Genomic DNA, 23,857 nt, shown 5'->3' on the forward strand with positions numbered 1-23,857 from the left:
TTAAACGTGAATGGATTAAATGCTCCAACCAAAAGACACAGGCTCGCTGAATGGATACAAAAACACGACCCATCTATATGCTGTCTGCAAGAGACCCACTTCAGACCTGGGGACACATACAGACTGAAAGTGAGGGGATGGAAAAAGATATTCCATGCAAATGGAAATCAAAAGAAAGCTGGAGTATCAATACTCATATCAGATCAAACAGACTTTAAAATAAAGAATGTTACAAGAGACAAGGAAGGACACTACATAATAATCAAGGGATCAATCCAAGAAGAAGATATAACAAATATATATGTACCCAATATAGGAGCACCTCAATACATATGGCAACTGCTAACAGCTATAAAAGAGGAAATCGACAGTAACACAATAGTGGGGGACATTAACAGCTCAGTAACACCAATGGACAGATCATCCAGCCAGAAAATGAATAAGGAAACACAAGCTTTAAATGACACAGTAGACCAGATAGATTTAATTGATATTTAAAGGACATTCCATCCAAAAAGAGCAGATTACACTTTTTTCTCAAGTGCACACAGAACTCTCTCTAGGATAGATCACATCTTGGGTCACAAATCAAGCCTCGGTAAATTTAAGAAAAGTGAAATCATATCAAGCATCTTTTCCTACCACAACACTATGAGATTAGAAATAAATTACAGGGGAAAAAACCGTAAAAAACACAAACACATGGAGGCTAAACAATACGTTACTAAATAACCAAGAGATCACTGAGGAAATCAAAGAGGAAATCAAAAAACACCTAGAGACAAATGACAACGAAAACACGACGATCCAAAACCTATGGGATGCAGCAAAACCAGTTCTAAGAGGGAAGTTTATAGCTATACAGGCCTACCTCAGGAAACAAGAAAAATCTCAAATAAACAATCTAAACTTACACCTAAAGGAGCTAGAGAAAGAAGAACAAACAAAACCCAAAGTTAGTAGAAGGAAAGAAATCATAAATATCAGAGCAGAAATAAATGAAATAGAAATAAAGAAAACAATAGCAAGGATCAAGAAAACTAAAAGCTGGTTCTTTGAGAAGATAAACAAAATTGATAAACCTTTAGCCAGACTCATCAAGAAAAAGAGAGAACTCAAATCAATAAAATTAGAGGGGCTTCCCCGGTGGTGCAGTGGTTGAGAGTCTGCCTGCCAATGCACAGGACACTGGTTTCAGCCCTCGTCTGGGAAGATCCCACATGCCGTGGAGCAGCTAGGCCCGTGAGCCACAACTGCTGAGCCTGCACGTCTGGAGCCTGTGCTCCGCAACAAGAGAGGCCGCGATAGTGAGAGGCCCGTGCACCGCGATGAAGAGTGGCCCCCACTTGCCGCAAATAGAGAAAGCCCTCGCACAGAAACGAAGACCCAACACAGCCAAAAACAAATAAATAAATTAATTAATTTAAAAAATAAAATAAAATTAGAAATGGAAAAGGAGAAGTTACAACGGACACCGCGGAAATACAAAGCATTATAAGACACTACTACAAGCAACTCTGTGCCAATAAAATGGACAACCTGGAAGAAATGGACAAATTCTTAGAAAGGTATAACCTTCCAATGGAGACTGAACCAGGAAGGAATAGAAAATATGAACAGACCAATCATAAGGAATGAAATTGAAACTGTGATTTAAAATCTTCCAACAAACAAAAGTCCAAGACCAGATGGCTTGACAGGTGAAATCTAGCAAACATTTAGAGAAGAGCTAACACCCATCCTTCTCAAACTCTTCCACAAAATTGCAGAGGAAGGAACACTCCCAAACTCATTCTATGAGGCCACCATCACCCTGATACCAAAACCAGACAAAGATGCTACAAAAAAAGAAAATTATACACCAAAATCACTGATGAATATAGATGCAAAAATCCTCAACACAATACTAGCAAACAGAATCCAACAACACATTAAAAGGACCATACACCATGATCAAGTGGGATTTATCCCAGGGATGCAAAGATTCTTCAATATACGCAAATCAATCAATGTGATACACCGTATTAACAAACTGAAGAAGAAAAACCATATGATCATCTCAACAGATGCATAGAAAGCTTTTGACAAAATTCAACACCCATTTATGATAAAAACTCTCCAGAAAGTGGGCACAGAGGGAACCTACCTCAACCTAATAAAGACCATATACAACAAACTCACAGCAAACATCATTCTCAATGGTGAAAAACTGAAAGCATTCCCTCTAGGATCAGGAACAAGACAAGGATGTCCACTCTTACCACTATTATTCAATATAGTTTTGGAAGTCCTAACCATGGCAATCAGAGAAGAAAAAGAAATAAAAGGAACACAAATTGGAAAAGAAAAAGTAAAACTGTCACTGTTTGCAGATGACATGATACTATACATAGAGAATCCTAAAGATGCCACCAGGAAACTACTAGAGCTAATCAATGAATCTGGTAAAGTTGCAGGATACAAAATTAATGCACAGAAATCTCTTGCATTCTTATATACTAGCAACAAAATGTCACAAAGAGAAATAAAGGAAACAATCCCATTCACCACTGCAACAAAAATAATAAAATATCTAGGAATAAACCTACTTAAGGAGGTAAAAGACCTGTACTCAGAAACTACAAGACACTGATGAAAGAAATCAAAGATGACACAAACAGATATACCATGTTCTTGGATTGGAAGAATCAATATTGTGAAAATGACTGTACTACCCAAAGCAATCGACAGATTCTATGCAATCCCTATCAAATTACCAGTGGCATTTTTTTACAGAACTAGAATAAAAAACCCTTAAAAGTTGTATGGAGACACAAAAGACCCCAAATAGCCAAAGCAGTCTTGAGGGAAAAAAACGGAGCTGGAGGAATCAGACTCCCTGGCTTCAGACTATACTACAAACCTACAGTAATCAAGACAATATGGTACTGGCACAAAAACAGAAATGTAGATCAATGGAACAGGACAGAAAGCCCAGAGATAAACCCATGCACCTATGGTCAACTGATCTATGACAAAGGAGGCAAGGATATACAATGGAGAAAAGACAGCCTCTTCAATAAGTGGTGCTGGGAAAACTGGACAGCTACATGGAAAAGAATGAAATTAGAACACTCCCTAACACCATACACAAAAATAAACTCAGAATGGATTAGAGACCTAAATGTAAGACCAGACACTATAAAACTCTTAGAGGAAAATATAGGAAGAACACTCTTTGACATAAATCACAGCAAGATCATTTTTGATCCACCTCCCAGAGTAATGGAAATAAAAACAAAAATAAACAAATGGAACCTAATGAAACTTAAAACCTTTTGCAAAGGAAAGGAAACTACAAACAAGACGAAAAGACAACTCTCAGAATGGGAGAAAATATTTGCAAACGAATCAACAGACAATGGATTAATCTCCAAAATATATAAACAGCTCATGCAGCTCAATATTAACAAAACAAACAACCCAATCAAAAAATGGGCAGAAGACTTAAATAGACATTTCTCCAAAGAAGACATACAGATGGCCAAGAAGCACATGAAAAGCTGCTCAATATCACTAATCATTAGAGAAATGCAAATCAAAACTATAATGAGGTATCGCCTCACACCAGTTAGAATGGGCATCATCAGAAAACTCTACAAACAACAAATGCTGGAGAGGGTGTGGAGAAAAGGGAACCCTCTCGCACTGTTGGTGGGAATGTAAATTGATACAGCCACTATGGAGAACAGCATGGAGGTTCCTTAAAAAACTAAAAATAGAATTATCATATGACCCAGCAATGCCACTACTGGGCATATTACCCAAAGAAAACCACAAATCAAAAAGACACATGCACCCCAATGTTCACTGCAGCACTGTTTTCAACTGCCAGGTCATGGAAGCAACCTAAATGCTGACAGATGAATGGATAAAGAAGATGTGGTACATGTATACAATGGAATATTACTCAGCCATAAAAAGGAACAAAACTGGGTCATTTGTAGAGATGTGGATGAATCTAGAGACTGTCATACAGAGTGAAGTAAGTCAGAAAGAGAAAAACAAATATCGTATATTAACGCATATATGTGGAACCTAGAAAAATGGTACAGATGAACCGGTTTGCAGGGCAGATATAGAGACACAGATGTAGAGAACAAATGTATGGACACCAAGGGGGGAAGTGGCGGGGGGGACGGTGGTGGGACGAATTGGGAGATTGGGATTGACAGGTACACACTAATATGTATAAAATAGATAACTTATAAGAACCTGCTGTATAAAAAATAAATAAAATTCAAAAATTCAAATAAATAAACTGTTCATTCCCTGTCCTCTACAGGGGACATGTGCTCTGGTCTAGCAGCTCCCTGACCCTTCTGTGTACCCACGCCCCATCTTAGCACAAACGCTGAAGTGCCCTGCATGGATCTGAGCCCCTCCTGCTCCACGTGCCAGGCACATGGCCCTCGGAACCCTGTCTTCAGCCTGCTGTGCCCCGCAGCATGAGGCCTCTGCACACAGTCAGTGCCGTCTGTGTGGTTTAAAATCTAGTTCACGTGTTTCTTCTTTAGGGAAGCCTCCTCCAGACCCTGACCAGGTAAGGTTTTCACTTCTTTGTTTTCAAGGCACCCTGCACTTTTCTGAGATACTCAGCATAGCTCAAATGACTTCTCTCTTTTTCTTTCTTTTTATTTTTGGCTGCACCACGCGGCTTACAGAACCTTAGTTCCCCGACCAGGGAATGAACCTGGGCCCTGGCAGTGAAAGCGTCGAATCCTAACCACTAGGCCACCAGGGAATTCCCTTTGGCTCATTTTCTTCATTTCTTTCTCACCATAAGCTGTCCCACACTGTATCACCAGCGCCAGGTCTGGAGCGGAGATCCCATACACAACCCCAGAAGGAGGACTGTGCTCTAAGGGGAGCGCTGCCAACACTGGTGACAGATGCTGAGACAGACATTCCTCCCTTGAGTGCTTCTCCGCATCCTATCCCACCAGCACCCTTAACGCTCCCTGCTGGTACCTCCTGGTACCATCCACAAGGTCAATCATTTTCTAAAAAGGTGATGATCACTTAGATTTTCAATGCCTCTCAGAGAAATTGACTTTACAAAATGTACATTTAAGTGGCCTCCCTGTTCAACCACTGGAAATATTCCAACATACTCCAATTTTACTTAAAAGAACCTTCATCGTGGCCCCTAAAGGCCCAACCCAATCTCCCTCCTAAGGTCCCTGTCTCATCTAATACTTCTCTCCCTCATAGACAAGCGACCACACCGACCTCCTCAGCTGTTAGATGAATGAGAAGTGGTCAGAGCCCTCTGAAGTCACCGTTTGCTTCCCCGGTTCTGCTGTGCCACCTGTCTTTAAGGCACACTGACAACTTTGCCATGAAACAGATGTCAAAACTAGCCAAATGCCCCCTGCCTTGCTACACAAGGGTGCACCCTCCTTAGCTGTTTCAGCCTAGCTCCTCCAAGCGTGATAAGCAGCAGCGCAAGCCTCGCCCTGGGCTTGTCTGAGATGCAGACTCTAAGGCCTGGTCCACATCCACTGAACGGGAGTATATGTTTAATAAGGTCCCTGTGGTGCAAAGCACTTTGACAACATTTGTTTGGAGTCACTTAAAAACACAAAGCGTCTCCTATATGTGCGAATTCATGTGAAAAACAGAGCTTATTTCTCACCTGATGCAACAACAGTGCTTGCCCACAAGGTATTTTCTATGCTGAGACTTTCATGAATGGGTGGATCACTATCTTCCTGTTCAAGGAGAAAAAAGTAAGAAAAAAGCAAATTAGCAACTTTTTTATTACTCGTACTTCAGATATCCACAGTGTTAAAAACAAGTCCACCAGCTGGATCCAGCTAACGAGCAGTGAAAAGGCAGTGAAAAATAGGGGTAAAAGACAGGAATTTACACAGAGGATTCTGGGATGATGGCGGAGCAAGAAGCACCAGGAATGGCCCCCAACCTGGGCCACAACTACAGGGACAGAATCTGTCTGATGTAACTAATTTAGAATCCAGAGCTGGTTAAGGCTTGCAAGTTCCAGAGGAAGCGCTGGATGGTTACTGCAATCAATTGTGGTGACTTTCAGGTCTTAGCACGTAGCACCTACCCATCCCACCCTCAGCCACATGGCAGGAGGCCATACACGTGTTTCTAGAGCAGCTTGCAGAAGCCAGCCAGGGTGGACCAAAAGGACCTTGTCCTCCAATATCAGGAATCTGTGCTCTGATGCTGCTTAAGATGGCAGAGATGCAGCCAAAGAGGCAGGTGGCCATTGTTGCCACACCTCCCCCCCTTGTTGCAAACCCCTCCCCCACCAAGTGGATTTCAAGGGCGAGTGCCCCGTTTATCCCCCTTTGTTTTTCTCTTTTCCCCCTTTTGGAAGACAGACATTAAAGACTAGGACATTCAAAAACAACTGCATAGACACGAAAAGACAGAAAATGATGGCACATGCCCAGGAAAGGCTCAGAAAAGACATAAGAAAGCATTAAGTTTATACCTCAGGCTGAGCCTCAGCAGAGAGAGAGCCTACCACAATCAAAAAATAAAATAAAATAAACAAAAGCAATGACAGAAACCCAACGAACCCTGGTTTTGACTTCTGGAGTTACCACATTATTATATTCAAATGTACTGTGTTCAACAAAAAAATAACAAGGCATAAAAACCAACAGAAAGGTATGGTCCTTTCAAAGGAAAAATATAAATCAACAGAAACTATCCCTGAAAAAGATCTGATGGCAGTTATACTAGACAAAGATTTTAAAAGAAAAATATTAAAGATGTTCAAAGACATAAAGATGTGGAGAGAGTCAAGAAAACAATGTATGAACAAAGCAGAAGTGTGAATGAAGAAACAGAAAACCCAAACAGAAACCAAAAGAAATTCAAGAGCTGAAAAGTACGATGAGCAAAATGAAAAATTCACTAAAGGGATTCAAGGCAGTTTTGAGCAGACAGAAGAAAGAATTAGTGAACCTGAAGGTAGGACAATGGAAATTACTGAGGCTGAGAAAGAGAAAGAAAAGAGACTGCAGAAAGTTCAAAGGGCCTAAGGGATCTGAAGGACAGAAAAAAGCGAACCAGTATACACACTGTGGAAATCCAAGAAGAAGAAGAGAGAGATAAAGGGGCAGAGAGACTATTTGAAGAAATAATGGCTGAAATCCCCCAAAGTTAATGAAAGACATGAATGTAAGTATTCAAGCTCAGTCAAATCCATGTAAGAACTGAAAGAGACCCACACCAAGACACATTATAATCAAACTTTCCAAAGACAAGGACAAAGAGAGAATCTTAAATAGCAAGAAAGAAGTGAATCGTCACATACAAGCGATCCTCAATAAAATGATTAGCAGATTTCTCATCAGAAACTATCGAGGCCAGAAGGCAGTGCACTGGTATAGACAAAGTGCTAAAAGAAAAAGAACTGTCAACAAAGAATCCTATATCCAGCAAAACTGTCCTTCAAAAGTGAGGGAGAAATCAAGACATTCCCAGATAAACAAAAGCTGAGGAACATTGTAAATCAACTATACTCCAATAACAAGTTTTTTAAAAATGCATGCTTAGCCAAATTGGGGAGCGGGGGAGAAGCTGAGGGGAGCTGGTGACCACTGGACCTTCCGGGCAAGAAGTGCTGCTCAAGGGAGTCCTGAAGACTGAAATAAAAGGACACTAGACAGTCTTCAAAACCACATGGAGAATTAAAGATCTCAATGCAGATGAATAATTATAAAAGTAAATATTATTGTAACAATGGTTTGTAACTGTACTCTTTCTTCTCTACATGATTTAAGAGACTAATATATTTAGAGAAAAAAAGCTTATTATTCTAAAAGCTAGTATTATTGTAACTTTGGTTTGTAACTCCAAATCTTATTTCTACATAATTTAAGACACTCATGCATTTAAAAGAATTATTAGTTGATATTTTTAGGACACAATATATAAAGATATAATTTTGTGACAGTGACAACTGAAAGAGCTGAGGAAAGAGCTGTAAAGGAGCAGAGTTTTAATATGTTATTGAACTTAACTTGGTGTAAACTCAAATTAGAGTGTTATAACTTCAGGGTGTTAAATGTAATCCCCATGGTAACCAAAAAGAAAACAGCTACAGAGTATATACTCAAAAGAAATGAGAAACAAATTTAAACATTTCACTATAAAAAAAAAATCAATGAAACAAAATACAAGACAGTAATGCAGGAAATGAGAGACAATAAAACTATAGGCCATATAGAAAACAAATAGTACAATGACAGAAATAAATTGCTCCTTATCACTAATTACTTCAAATATAAATGGATTAAACTCACCAATCACAAGACAGATATTGGCAGAATGGATAAAAACAAATGATGCAACTATATGCTATCTACAAGAGACTCACTTTAGATCCAAAGACACAAAGAAGTTGAAAGTTAAAGTATGGGAAAAGATATTCCCTGCAAATAGTGAGCAAAAGAGAGCAGGGGTAGCTATACTAATGTCAGAAAAAACAGATGTTAAATCAAAAAGGATCACAAGAGACATTATGTATTAATTAAATGTTCAATAAGGTAAAAGATATGATAATTATACACCATTATGCTCCTAATAAAAGACAATATATGAAGCAACAATTGATAGAACTGAAGGGAGAAATAGTTGAAGACTTTTATATCCCACTCACAGTTATGGGCAGAACAACCAGACTGAAGTAAGGAAATAGAGAACTTAACACAATAAGCCAATTAGATCTAACAGACATATATAGAACACTCCACACAACAACAGCATACACATTGTTCTCAAGTGCATATGGGGTATTTTCTAAGATACACCTTATGTTAGGCCACAAATTAAGTCTCAATAGATTTTAAAAAATAGATATCATACAAAGTATCTATATCTACTCCAACCATGACAAGATATAGTTAGAAATTAATAACAGAAGATTCACAAAATTGTGGAAATCAAACAACATTCTTTTTAAAAAACAATGAATTAGGGAGGGGGAAGGGTAAGCTGGGACGAAGTGAGAGAGTGGCATGGACTTATATATACTACCAAATGTAAAATAGATAGCTAGTGGGAAACAGCCACATAGCACAAGGAGATCAGCTCAGTGCTTTGTGACCACCTAGAGGGGTGGGATAGGGAGGGTGGGAGGGAGATGCAAGATGGAGGAGATATGGGGATATATGTATATGTATAGCTGATTCACTTTGTTATACAGCAGAAACTAACACACCATTGTAAAGCAATTATACTTCAATAAAGATGTTAAAAAAAAACCAATGAATTAAAATGAAAAGGGAAATTAGAAAATACTTAGAGACAAGTGACAAGGAAAATATAATTTATAAAAACCCATGGGATACAGCATAAGTGGTGCTAAGGGGGAAATTTCTAGCTTATATAGTTATATAATTTATAACAATTTATAATTGTTTAAATTCCAAAACAGGAAAGATCTCAAATCAACAACCTAACTTTAGAACTTAAGGAACTAGAAAAAGAAGAACAAATTAAACCCAAAGTTAGCAGAGGAAGGTAAAAATAAAGAACAGAGTAGAGATAAACAAAATAAAGAACAGGAAAAATTAATAAATATGAAAGTTACTTCTTCAAAAAGATCAACAAATTTGAAAAACCTTTGGCTAGATGGACTAAGAAAAAAAGGAAGACTCAAATTACTAAAATCAGAAATGAAAGTAGGGATATTACTATGATTCTAAAAAAATAAAAAGGATTATAAGAGAGTATTATGAACAACCATACGCTAACAAACAGGATAACCTAGGTGACATGGACAAATTCCTAAAAAACACAAAATCTACCAAGACTAATCATGGAGAAATAAAAAAACTAAACAGACCTATACCTTGTAGAGATTAAATCAATACTCAAAAATCTCCTGACAAAGAAAATCCCTAGATCTGATGACTTCACTGGTGAAATCTACCAAAAATTTAAAGAATTAATATTAATCTTTGTCAAATTATTCCAAAAAATTGAAGAGGAAGGACACTTCCTAATTCACTCTGTGAGGCCAGCACAACCCTCATATCAAAGCCAGACTAAGAGACTACTAGAAAAGTAAACCACAGACCAATATCTTCTATGAACAATGATGCAAAAATCCTGTACAAAATACCAAAAAAACAAATTCAGCAGCATATTAAAAGGATTAAACTCTGTGACCAAGTGAGATTTATTCCTGAAATGCAACAATGGTTCAACGTATATATCAATCAACAAAATACATCACATTAACAGAATGAAGAGAAAAACTCCACACGATCATCTCAATTGATGCAGAAAACACATTTGCCAAAATTCAACACCCTTTTATGATAAAAAACATTCAACACACTAGGAATAGAAGGGAACTAACTACCTCCACATAATAAAAGCCATATATGAAAAACCCACTGGGTACACGATACCAAATGGTGAAATACTAAAACCTTTTCCTCTAAGATCAGAATGTCTGCTTTCACCACAACTATTCAACATACTATATAATACTGGAAGTTCTAGCCACAGCAGTTGTACAGAAAAGAGAAATAAGAGGCACAATTTGGAAAGGAAGGTGTAAAATTATCTCTGTTTGCAGATGTTATGATCGTAGAAAATCCTAAAGAGTTCACAAAAAAATGGTTGGATTAATAAATGAATTCAGCAAAGTAGCAGAATACAAATTCATCATGCAAAAATCACTTGCGTTTCTATATATGAACTATCTGAAAAAGAAATTACAAAAACAATTCCACTTATAATAGCATCAAAAACAATAAAATATTTAGGAATTAATTTAACCAAGGAAGTGAAAGATTTGTACAATGAAAACTACAAAATATTTCCAAAAGAAAGTAAAAAAGACATAAATAAATGGAAACGCATCCCATGTTCATGGATGAGAAGACTGAATATTGTTAATATGTCAGTATTACCCGAAGTGATTTACAGATTCAATGCAATCCCTTATCAAAATCCCAACGACATTTTTTTCAGGAATAGAAAAATCCATTCTAAGATTCATATGGAATATCAAGGGAACTGAAACATTCAAAACAATCTCGAAAAAGAAAAACTAAACTGGAGGGCTCATACTTCCTGATTTGAAAATGTAATACAAAGTTACAGTAATCAAAACAGTATAGTGCTGCCTAAAGACAGACATATAGACCAATGGAATAAAGTGGAGAGCCCAGGAAAAAACCCTTGCATATAAGGTTAAATGTTTTGACAAGGGTGCCAAGACCACCCAATGGGGAAAGGACAATCTTTTCAACAAATGATGCTGACAAAACTGGATATCCATATGCAAAGGATGAAGTTACCCTTCCCTAACAATATATACAAAAATAACTCAAAAGGGATCAAAGATCTAAATGCAAGACTTACAATAATAAAACACTTAGAAGAAAACATAGGACAAAAGCTTCATGATATTAGGTTTTGCAATGATTTTTTGGATAAGACAGCAAAGTCACAAGTAACAAAGGAGAAAATAAACAAACTGGACTTCATGAAGATCAACGAATTTTGTGCTTCAAAGGCACTATCAACAGAGTAAAAGGCAACTCACAGAATGGAAGAAAATACGTACAAATCAAGTCCCTGAGAAGGAATTAATATCCAGAATATATGGAGAACTCCTAAAACTCAACAAAAAACCCAAACAACCCAATTTGAAAATGGGCAAAGGACTTGAATAGACATTTCTCCAAAGAAGGTATACAGGGCTTCCCTGGTGGCGCAGTGGTTGAGAGTCTGCCTGCTGATGCAGGGGACACGGGTTCGTGCCCCAGTCCGGGAAGATCCCACATGCCGCGGAGCAGCTGGGCCCGTGAGCCATGGCTGCTGAGCCTGCGCGTCCGGAGCCTGTGCTCCGCAGCGGGAGAGGCCACAGCAGTGAGAGGCCCGCGTACCACAAAAAAAAAAAAAAAAAAAAAAAAAAGAAGGTATACAAATGGCCATAAAGAACATGAAAAGATGCTCAACATTGCTAATCACTAGTAAAGTGCAAATCAAAACCAAAATGAGGTAACTTCTCAAACCCAGTAACATGGCTACTATCAGAAAACAACAAGTTCTGGTGAGGATGTGGAGAAACTGGACCCACTGTTCACTGCTGGTGAGAATGTAAAACAGTATAACCGCTGTGGAACTGCTTTTGGCAGTTCCACAAAAATTGAAAATAGAATTATCATATGATCCAGAAATTCCACTTCTGGGTATATACTTGAAAGAACTAAAAGGAGGGTCTCAAAGATATATCTGTATTCCCACATTCACAGCAGCATTATTCACAGTAGCTAACCCACAGAAGCAACCCTACCTGTCCACACAGGTGGGGTGCTATTCTTCAAGAAACAATTCACTTTAGGATTATAAACTGGTGTTTCTTTTAACTGTGCCTTAGTTATATCATCTGTAAATAGGAGAGTTCTTCAATTCATTCAGATGTGTACTTGGTATCTGAATATACACCAAGTCCTGTATTAGAAACTGGAGCTATGAGAAGAAGTAAGACAGCCATTCACCTAAGTAGTTTCTGGTTTCATGTGAGAGCTAAACGAGCACAGAACAATGACAAAATAGAACCCCAAGGGCAAATATAAAGGCAGGCAGAAGTGCAACAATATCAAAGAAAAGGGAATACAAGGAAGCCTTCCAAATGATGGTACTTAAACTGGGTCTTGAAATGCAGGAGCTCCGCAGACAGCCCTTGATTAAAGGGGTTTGTCTACTCCATACTCTGAAGCCAGCACACGGCCATTCTCTGTTTCTGCAGACACACACACACTTTTGCCTTCATTTCAAAGTCCCTTAGGAGTTACAGTTTGTCAAGTAAAATATGTTACACTTGCTGCATTTAGTAGTTTTAGCTTAAAAATATCTATTGATAATTATATGGCTGCATCGATATAGAAAATACTAAGGAAATATATATCTTAAGCGGGGAAAAAAATGAGGCTTATATTATTCCAGTATGTACGTACATGGGAAACAATTTGAAGGGGAAGAGTCAAAAGAATAATATGACTATTTATATTAGGATGGTAAGGCTATAAAATTTTTAAATACCTTTAACCTTTTTATTTTTATATAGTTTTATACTAATGGTGATAATATATTTATAAATTTCCAAATATATCAGGAACCAAATCAAGCTCTCACCCAGTGGCTCCCACACCATCATTACAGTCTTCACAACACAGGAGCTTATCCAAGTCCTTGGCTGCAGCACCAGCACCCTTCCCTGTTTCTTCCACAGAAAACTGTCCGGCAGGGAACCACCCTGTGCTTACAACCAGGGTAGCCGTTCAAGGTAAAGAGATAAAAGCTGCCTAACTCAGAAATAGATAATCCAGGAATACTGAGTTTTCCTTTTGACTTTAATGGTTTTATAGAACAAAGTATCAACTCTAAAAAGAGAGAAGTAGATGGCTATACCAAAACGCCATAATAATGAAGAGAATGTAGAATGAAACACACATGTGTGTATATAAGGAAATGGACGTGCACATACAGATATCCATCCAACCAGTTAATAAAAATCAAGAAATGATGTGGATATCATAATGTATTAACTATTATCCAAAATCAAAACTGAAATAGCTGAATTACTTCATTTTACTGACTCATAATATTTTAAGGGAAAAGGATCTTATCAAGAATAAATATGCTGGGACTTCCCTGGTGGCACAGTGGTTAAGAATCCGCCTGCCAATGCAGGGGACATGGGTTTGGTTCCCTGTCCGGGAAGATCCCACATGCCGCGAAGCAACTAAGTCCGTGCGCCACAGCTACTGAGCCTGCGCTCTAGAGCCCGCGAGGCACAACTACTGAGCCCGCGTGCCACAACTACTGAAGCCCACGCGCCTAGAGCTCACGCTCTGAAACAGGAGAAGCCGCCACACTGCAACGAAGAGCAGTCCCCGCTCACTGCAACTAGAGAAAGTCCGCGCACAGCAACAAAGACCCAACGCAGCCAAAAATAAATAAATAAATTTTTTAAAAAAAGAGTAAATATGCTAAAAATAGAAAAACTGTACTGAATGTACCCCAAAGAAATATTTGCTATAGGAAAATTTAAGAACTTGAAATATTCTCTAGTTCTTCACTTTTTAGTTCAGAACTTGTTTGAATTGATTATTGATTTAATTACTTTTTCAAAATAAAGGTTTGCTACTTTTAACTTACATAGTGAATACATTTGTGTTTAACAAAAGACTTAACTTACCCTGGTAAATGTGCCTTCAAAACTATGAATATCCAGTTGTGGCTTCTGAGCATAAACATAAGCATTGATAGAAAAAAGGTCCTGGAAAACAGAATATCTGAATTAATTCCATAATAATTAAACAAAATGACTTGGAAATTTTCCAATTACCAATTAATACTTTTCATATCTTATTTACCAAAAGTGACGGTTTTCTTATGTTTTGTTGCCAACGCTACGGATGAGGATGGAAGAGAACTCAAAGGAACAGTTTTTAAGGCCAACGGAGGTGTGCGGACTCTCCCAACTCCAATGGACAACTGCTGCCCCCTGGCAGGTTGTGTCAGAAGCAGCCGGCGACGCTTATAAGACACAGGGCACCGAGGCAGCCCCGCGGCCCGCAAGCCTGCCCCCCCTCCCGAGACTCACACCTAACGCTGCGGTCTGATTACTAAGAGAGCTGTCCCAGCAAGGGGGTGACCTGTCCTGGGCCGCGCCCAAGATTAACGCTCAGGATGGAAGGGGTGGGAGCTATGGAGAGCCATCTGAAAAAGTCTGAGGATTCAGCGTTCTTCTTGACCAAATCCTGAACATGGTGTGTCTTCCTGGTTAAGTTATAGGAAAATATTTTCCTGCAAAAAATACTTTGTTTCTTGCCTAAAACCCTTCCAGCTGAAAGGCCTGGGGAGGAAGGGATGTCTGAAGAGACAGAGTTAGGATTGCCGCCTGGTGCACGAGGATCCTGTGATGACAGAAGGAACAAAGCCCTGACCCTGGGGAGGAGCAGAGAGAGGACAAGATCAGCTGAGCCTCCCACAAGCGTCCGCAGGCTCCCCTCCCGCTGAGGAAACCTGCACTGCCCTGACCGCTTCTGCCAGAGGCCGGCGCCTGAAACCCAAAGGGGCCGCTGGGCACACCTGACAGCTCGGGCTCCTCGGTGACGGTGCACGGGCACTGCTTCAGCCCTCCCAAAGGGCTCACCAACACCAAGAGTGCGGGCTGGTCTCACCCGGCCGCGCCGGGTCTAAGGATAACAATGCTGCGTATACTTTTGCTGCAAACACGCCCCGGCCAAGCGAGTGGGCTGTGCAGGAAGTTTCACACAGCAGGCCTGAGAAAGCCCTGCCTGCAAGGCCGGCCCTTGGCTACGGTCTGGGAATGTGGATCCCAGGAGAGCTGCCACCCTTCCCAGATAAGAGAGTGCCTAAACCAGTTATTCAAGCAACACGGCTCATGACGAACACCCACTTTCCTTCTTGCGGGGGGCGGGGGATATGGGGGGGTGCATCTGGCGTGTGGTACGTCCCAGGCAGAGGGTGCCTCCAGGCCCAGCCCCCAGTAAAGGGCCCTGTGAGTCTCTAATGAGCTTCCCTGGTAGAAACTACTTCCCACGTGTTCCCACATGATGGTGGGGACCTCAGCGTGTCCTGTGTGAGTCCCCTGGGAGGGGAGTCTGGAAGCTCTTGCCTGCTTTCCTGCGATGTCGCCCTGTGCCTGTTCTCTGTGCTGACTGCTCTGAGCCCTTTCACTGTAACCACTCATGGCCACGAGGAGGACAAGACGCTGAGCCCTGGGAGCCCTCCGAGAGAATCATCAAAACTGGGGGCGTCTGGAGGATCCCCCGTCACAGACAGTTTGCCATTTTTATAGGTTTCGTTTGTTTCCTGTTTTGTTTTGGTTTTGCCTCATGGCTGCTAACACTTAGAAAACACAGCCTTCCGGACATGAAGAACAAAGGTCAGACCACAGCCGCTGATGTGCGAGAGGAATAGGCGGCCTCAGGGGGCCGCAGTGCTGTGCGCGCTCTGATGCTCAGCCCAAGCCACTGTGCAGGCAGGTTTCAGGCAGTCCGGCTCGGCCAGAAGAAAGGAACAAAGACCTCCGCCGCTCCTCACTGAAGGGAAGATGGAGCTGGCAGTCTGACTTCACTCAGTTACCACCAGTCAAAACAAAACCAAACAAAACCCCCAATGCTCTTCAGAAGAACATCATAGAATCCAGAGTCTCTACAATGCATCAGTAATGCTGAAGATCCAATCAAAATGTCCAGACACAGGAGGAAATGAGAACACAGGATCCACATTCAAGTAGAGTCCAATCAAAGAAGACTAATTCTGAGATGACTAGACATCAGAATTAAGAGATGAGAATTTCAAAGCAGTTACTAGAACATCTCAAATTTTTAAAGGAAAACATTCTCCTAATAAACAATAAACAAACAGGAAACCACAGCAGAGAAAAAGAAAACACGTATACAAAAAAAGAACCAACTGGAAATTCTATAATTGAAAAAAATACATCTGAAATAAATGCATTAGATGGCTTAACAGCAGACTGGAGAACAGTCTGTGAACTTGAAGACAGGCCAAGAGATGATGAATCTGAAGAACACAGAGGAGACAGATCTTGAAGGTGAGTATGGCCGCAGTGTCCCTGAGAGAACAGCAGGAGTTTGTTTGCAGTTGGGTTCCTGGAAGCAGCACACAGAGAGAACGAGGAAGAAAAGGTATTTGAAGAAACAATGACTGAAAATATGCCAAACTGGCTGACAGCCATAAATGTGCAGCTTCAGGAGGCCCAGCGAACCCTCGACAGATGAGGAAAAGTTTAAACAATCAAAGTCACAGCATAGTAGGAGACCAAAGATAGAGATCTCAAAAATACCTGGAGAAAAATGACACATTACATGCAGGCAAAAACTAGCAAAACAACACTGATTTCTCATCACAAATAAGGAAAGCAGAACACAATGGAACAAAACATTTAAAGTGCTGTGGGGAGAAAAAACTGGTCAACCCTGAATTCAATATTCAGCAAAAATATACTTCACAAAAACAGGCCAGGTGAAACTAAGATATTTTCGGATAAATGAAAATGTGAATTCACTGCTAGCAGACATGCACTACGAGAAATGCTAACAGAAGTTCTTTAGGCTGAAGGGAAATGATATCCAGTAGAAACTCAGATCTTTAGGAAGGAATGGTAAGGAACAAACACGGTTAATATCAAAAGAAAAACAAAAATCCTGTCTCTTCACTTTACTTCTTTAAGATACAGATAAAACAGAACTGTTTATGATACACGTAGATACACTGCATATACAAAAAGTACATAAATGCATACAAATATATATGCACACAAAAAATGCGCAACGTGCTTCAGCGTCAAAAATGAGCGGGGTAAATGGATCTATTCAATTACAAGGTTCTTAATTTAATGTGAAGTGATACAACGTGAAGTTTTCACAATACACTTTTAGTTAACTGCATATTGCCATCTCTAGCAAGTAGTAAAAACATGCAAAGAGGCAGAATAGCTGAAAAGCCAATGAACAAAGCAAGTCAGCTTTCTAAATATATTCAAGTAACCTAAACCTGAGGAAGCGCCACCTGAGGCACTAGAGTTGGCTGAAGGCCTGAGGGCTAAGAAAAAGGGGTCGGCAGAGGGAGAGGCTAGGAGAAGGCAGGGCAGGGAGTAACCGGCAGGTGGAGGTCTCGAGAAAGCAGGGGGAGGCAAAGGCGGCGGAAGACTTCCCTTCAGACAGGAGAGGGGACACGGCTTCGCTGCACCAGCAGGTGGGGGGTGAGGTGCCGGGAGGGTGGGAAATGGAGGGGATTTCCATTTGATTTAATGCTTTTTCTCTGCAAGGCAAGATCATCTGATGAGAGAAAGGCGGGTGGAGCAGAAATTACAGGAGAGTGGAAAAGTGGGAAAGCACTGCTATCGAAAAGAGGAACCCCAGCTGACCACACACACACAAAGGATGACAGGCTGGCAGTGACAGGGGTCTCCCTATCTTGTCTGTGGTGGTTTCACAGGTGTAGCGAAGTGCACAGTTTAATTCTGGGCAATTTTTTTTTTGTATGCCAATTTTACCTCGGGACAGTTAACAACACGCAGAGGAGGAGGACAGGTGGTGCTGAGGACCAAGCCAGACCCGGAAGTGCCACTCTGCTTCCCCTGTTGAGCCACGTTCCTGTCCTGATACTCGACGGACCTCTGCCATCACGTGTCTTTCCAAGAGGTCTTACTCTGCTCTTGATCTTTTCTCACAGCTCCTGTCTGGACTTAATGTCCTCCCAGATTTCTTACAGTGACCTCGAGACCCGTCTTCATTCCCTCTGCTCCTGCCGCTCCACATTCACAGAGGCTCAGGGCTCGGCTGACACGGGTCTTGCCTTCCCGGCCGCCCACCGGCTCTCAGGAGGGGCAGCTGGCTGTGGGCTCTTCCCCAGGAGAGCTCCTCTGCCAGGGGAGCCCTGCCTGATGGGCTGTCTGGAAAGCTCCATCCCTTCAAGAAAACATTCTTCAACAGAGAACAGGCAACGCTCTACAACCAACATGGCTCCTCTCCTTCCGAGAAGACATACGGACGGTTTGGCACTTACATTTCATTTATTTCCTACTCCAACGTAGCTGAGGGACATACAAATTTTCATGTTGCTTCAAGCTCCTTGGAGAACAAGTGGGAAATAACTGACTCTAATAAAAATGGTAATCGTAGCAACAGTTCTACATGGAGCAGCCTGCTCTGAGGGCAGTAAACCCTCCAGGAGAACCAACGGAGAAGCGTTAGCGTACACCACCCAGTAAGAAGCGTAGGAAGTACTCAAAGAAACTCGATGGAAAACAAAATGAAGGAATGATGACAGAGACCACTCTCCACCATTCTTCCCGTCGCCGTTTTAAGACGGAACTTGCGACCTTGCGTGGGCGCGTGGCTCCCCCTCAGCACTGTCACAGCCAGCCCTCCCCACACCACTCACCTGGAGGGAGGAGGGTGACGAGGCCGCTGCCCCATCCCCGTGCCCTCCGCTCCCGCTGGCCAGGCTGCAGGGGAGCAGACACTGGGACGCAGCTGAAGGTCACTGACTGCGGACGACAGAGCTGCGCGCTCAGCTGGGACCACCCACCTCTGGGCTGTTAGGTGAGGGAGAAGAAACGTCTCTCTGGATCTGGGATGTATCACTCCAGATCTCAGAGCAGAAAGGGACTTAACACATGGAATGCAGTGCTTCCAAAGCCTTAGGAAGGTTTGAGCTCATGACTGAACCTCCAAACATCACTCTCAGAATGATCCTCTACCGAAAACACCACGGCCACTATTGAGTTCCAGACGCAGCAGGGAGCCATGACTCTAGGCTGCAAGGGAGGCCACTGCCTACACAGCAACTACCACACAGACCCCTGGGGCTGAGGACAGCACCTGCCAGCTGAGAATGCCAGTGGGGCAGAGGGACAGCTCACTCCCATCCTGCCGTGAGAGTTCTCTGAGAGCTCGTTAAACTTGGGGAAGCTCATTTACATGCCTTCAAGTGGGCCTGCAAAATACGTGCAGGTTAGTTTTTAAGGTTCTGAAGAACAGAGACGCTGCACTGGATGAAGGGTGAACACACCAGCTCACCACAGTGGGTCTGCTACTGCAGCTTAGATTATATGTTAACTAATAAAAATTTATGTTCAAGTTAATTAAGCCAGGCTAGTTTACACAAGAAGAAATGCATTGCGTAATAATTTTAGACTTGTGAAAAGACAGCCAACCGACTCCTGGCACAAGGCAAGCTGGAGGATCACTCGTCATTTAAGTCCTATACCGTCACAGTCATTTTCAAAAAATGAAGTTCTCCTATAACAGACTGCCTTTTGATACATGGAAATAAAGAACCGCCTAGCAACAACCCCCGTATTTCCACATGCACATGAACATTTAGAGGAATGCATTTCATCTAGATTAGACATCAAATGACTGAATAATGGCACAATAATGAGAATGTCATTCGAAGCTTTTCATGATAATTTAAAAATCATTCTGAAGTTTTCAATAATGTAGGAAAGCCTCTGCTATTAGGTCAAGGGCAACATTTGTTCGCATTACTTAAAGGTCATTAAAATACATCCTTAATCATAACATGTGGTTCATTACCAATAAAATTGCCTTTCGTTCAATAAAACTAATTAAATATAAATGGTATTGTTTACTCCTATATGGATCTTTTGAAATACATCAGCGAGTCATGATTTATTGAAAATTACTGTGCCCTCACTGTCGTTAATAAATTTGCCTGATCACAAGAGCAGAAACACATTCCCACACGTCTCCATGTCCGCGACAGCAAGAAGCTGGACCTGCCGTCACAGGTTTGGATCGGCAGCACCGCTCCAACTAAATTTCAATTCTCTGATCACATTAGGTGCTCTGGACACAACAGAATTCGAGAGCTTATTCTTGGTGGCGTCCTCAATTCTTTAAAAAGAGCTCTAAGGATTGTAGGTTTAATCATTCTTGGTGTCACTGTGGACACAATGCTCCACTGATGATGCGTCAAACAGCAAATGTCACCAAACACTCCCCAGGTCCATCACATTAGAGACAGAAAAGTCAAAATGAGTGACAGTTATGGACAGCGTAAGCTATTTGATGAAAAACCAAATTGCCTTGTCTATGTCCATAATGAAATTAGAGCTTTCTTTCCTATGAAAAAAAGTCTATACCTAATATGTCAAATTATATGAAGCTACAAATTTAAATTGATGGATGGGGCTTCCCTGGTGGCACAGTGGTTAAGAATCCACCTGCCAATGCAGGGGACACGGGTTCGAGCCCTGGTCCAGGAAGATCCCACATGCCGCAGAGCAACTAAGCCCGTGTGCCACAACTACTGAGTCTGCGCTCTAGAGCCCTCAAGCCACAACTACTGAGCCCGCGTGCCACAACTACTGAAGCCTGCACGCCTAGAGCCTGTGCTCTGTAACAAGAGAAGCCACCGCAATGAGAAGACCACGCACCACGACAAAGAGTAGCCGCCGCGTGCCGCAACTAGAGAAAGCCCACGTGCAGCAACGAAGACCCAAGGCAGCCAAAAATAAATAAATAAATTTTATAAATAAATAAATTGATGGATGAATCACAAATTCAGCTAAATTTCCTGTTTTCTAAAATATATTGCCTTTTGGTTTTATGCTAATATCAAAACTTAAAACATTTTCATTTTCCAGTTACTTCACCCAAATGCTTAACACACTCTTTATCAAAGTGTATCAACCATAAAATTTTAAAAGTAGCACTGTATGAATTGCATACTCTGACTTTCTAAATATTTTGCAATTTATACATATCTGTCGCTAATAAAAATGAGGAAAACATCCTTATAATATTGAATATAATAAAATGTACCTCCTGTGATCACAGCAAAGGGAATATTCAAAAATATAGATAACATCATAGTGGAATTTTAAATAGTTTCTTAAGATATCGTTTACAGGCAATAAATTATGCATGCTTAAAGTGTACAATTTTCTGCATTGGAATACAAGCACGCACCAACGACACCACCACGACCAAGGGGTGGACATTTCTAGCAGTCCTCTGCATGCCCCTTCCCGACACTAGCCTCTGTCACAGCTGACCCACTCTCCTGGAATCCAGGTAATGCCATCACATACCACATACTCGTTGTTTGGCTTTTCTTTCAGAAAAATTCTAATACAGTATCTTAACAATGCACTTCTTTTCTAACACTCTCAGCGAATTAAATCTGCTACAAAGGATTATTCTGTGCAACTGCTTCCCAGTGTGCCCTGGAGCGCACGTGACTGCTGGAAGTGAGGTGCAGAGGGACAGACTCCGAGGTGCGGCCTCCAAGCCTGATGGCAAACAGAAACCCTCCGGTCACTTGGGGTTCGTGACCTTTCCTCCCCCTTCAATCCTGGAGAGACCACTTGAGGACGCGCACTAGAAAAACGAGAAAGCACAAAGAGGAGGAAAAAGGCAAGCGCGCGAGAGCAGCGGGAGCCCAGCAATGGGCTCAAAGCACGTTAGAAAGTCAACAGGCTCCACGACTGTCTCAGGATGAAAACTAACCATTTTAACAAGTAGCGTGAGAACTGCAAGCTGGGTGTCTTCAGGGACAAGGCGACAGCACAGATTTATCTCACCACGCGAAAGAAGGAAGAGCACACAGAAAACACTGGGAGTCTGAGTGAGGCTGGAGAGAGCAGAGAGGAGGAGCCTGGGCAGAGAAAACTGCGGCCCAGCTGCAGGCTCTATTAACAAGGGCTTAGTCGACCTCACTCATAAATCTATCGTTCAGCCACACAGATTTCATGATGTGATTGAACTCTCTTCTCTATGGGTCCATGTGCGGGGAATATTTTAATAATTACAAGACAGTAAGTGCTAATGGCCAGCCTCTCACTTTTAGACTACCCGCTGACAAACACTGACAGTGGTTAAGATGATAAATGAACACTGGTGGGAGAACAGCCTTCTGGCACAACACAAAATCCACAAACAAAAAGGAAAACGTATAAATATTTACCTAAACAAAAGTTAATTTTAATATTTACCTAAACAAAGTTATATGGCAAAAGGTATTTTAAAGCGAAAAGTCAGGAAACAGGCTGGGGGAATAGGTTTGCGACACGTACTCACTCGGCAAAGGTTTGGAGAACCCTGCACACTCATACACTGAGGGCAAGAGTTTAAAACTGGAACCTCCCAGGGCAATTTTAAAATTGTGCTAAAACAGTGAGCTATTCAGCAAACAGTACTGCTACGACCAGCCAGCAGGTTGTTTTACGTTTGATTTCCTACTCAGAGCTCGACTCCAAACAAATGCTAGCTGGACTGGAGAGTTCATGTGTAAAGGAGGAGTGATTTTAAAGTAACCATTTAAAACATAGTCATGGAGTGGAAATGGTCTAAGCATAAAACCAAAAGCAGTAACTATTTATTTTTTAAAAAATATTTTTATTGAAATATACTTGACATATAACATTGTATAAATTTAAGGTGTACAAGTCAGTTTGATGCATTTACGTATTGTAATATGATCATCACCATAGAAATAATTAGCACTTCTATCACATTACATAAGTAACTATTTTAAAGACTATTGTAAAATTACTGTTAGGTCACCTTATATAAGGATGCTAAACTTTTATACGGACAACAGAAACTATAAATGAAAATATTTAGAAGAGATTAAAACAAATGAATGAAATATGATTAGCAAACTATATATAAAGACCTCTTTAAAAACATATAACAGGGGCTTCCCTGGTGGCGCAGTGGTTGAGAGTCCGCCTGCCGATGCAGGGGACACGGGTTCGAGCCCCGGTCCGGGAAGATCCCACATGCCGCGGAGCGGCTGGGCCCGTGAGCCATGGCCACCCCAACAAAGTTTAAGAACAACTCTTGGAAAGATCAAGTTTATCCACAAGTTACTGAACTAAGAAAATCAAGATCAACAGGTTTTGAAGGAAGAAAAAAATATAGTATTTACAATATCCAGCATCCAACTAAAAATTACCAGCTGTGCAAGCAGGAAAGTGTGAACTGTAACAAGGAGAACATTTTTTTAAGAAGAAACATGCCCAAAATAACAGAGACAATGGCATTAACAGACGAAGAATAAGTGTTGTAAACTGCTGAAAGATTTAAATGAAACTATGAACATATTAGGAAAGAAAAGTATTCAAACAATAACAAAAATGGGTGACCAGGTGGAACCTGGTTCCAGAGATTAAAAATACAAGATTTGGAATAAAAAAATTAGCTGGGTGGTCTTAACAGAAGACTAGACACTGCACAAGATAAAATTAGTGAATCTAAAGACAGCAAAATGAGAA

The 23,857-nt window shown here is 41.1% G+C and overlaps 1 protein-coding gene across 5 annotated transcripts in view; it reads right to left on the reverse strand.

Moving 5' to 3' along the window:
- Positions 1–23,857, reverse strand: part of ATP9B (ATPase phospholipid transporting 9B (putative)) — a 217,405-nt gene that overhangs the window by 116,714 nt on the left and 76,834 nt on the right. For all 5 annotated transcript variants that reach the window (XR_010932969.1, XM_067698791.1, XM_067698793.1 and 2 more), the window contains exons 9-10: positions 14,249–14,329; positions 5,678–5,753 (exon numbers count right to left, since the gene is read on the reverse strand). Coding sequence is in view for 4 of the 5 variants with exons in the window: in XM_067698791.1 (XP_067554892.1) it covers positions 5,678–5,753; positions 14,249–14,329 (157 nt within the window). In the remaining variant the exon portion in view is untranslated. The remainder of the gene's footprint in view (positions 1–5,677; positions 5,754–14,248; positions 14,330–23,857) is intronic.

This window comes from Pseudorca crassidens, chromosome 12, assembly GCF_039906515.1.
Source record: "Pseudorca crassidens isolate mPseCra1 chromosome 12, mPseCra1.hap1, whole genome shotgun sequence".
NCBI lineage: Eukaryota > Metazoa > Chordata > Mammalia > Artiodactyla > Delphinidae > Pseudorca > Pseudorca crassidens.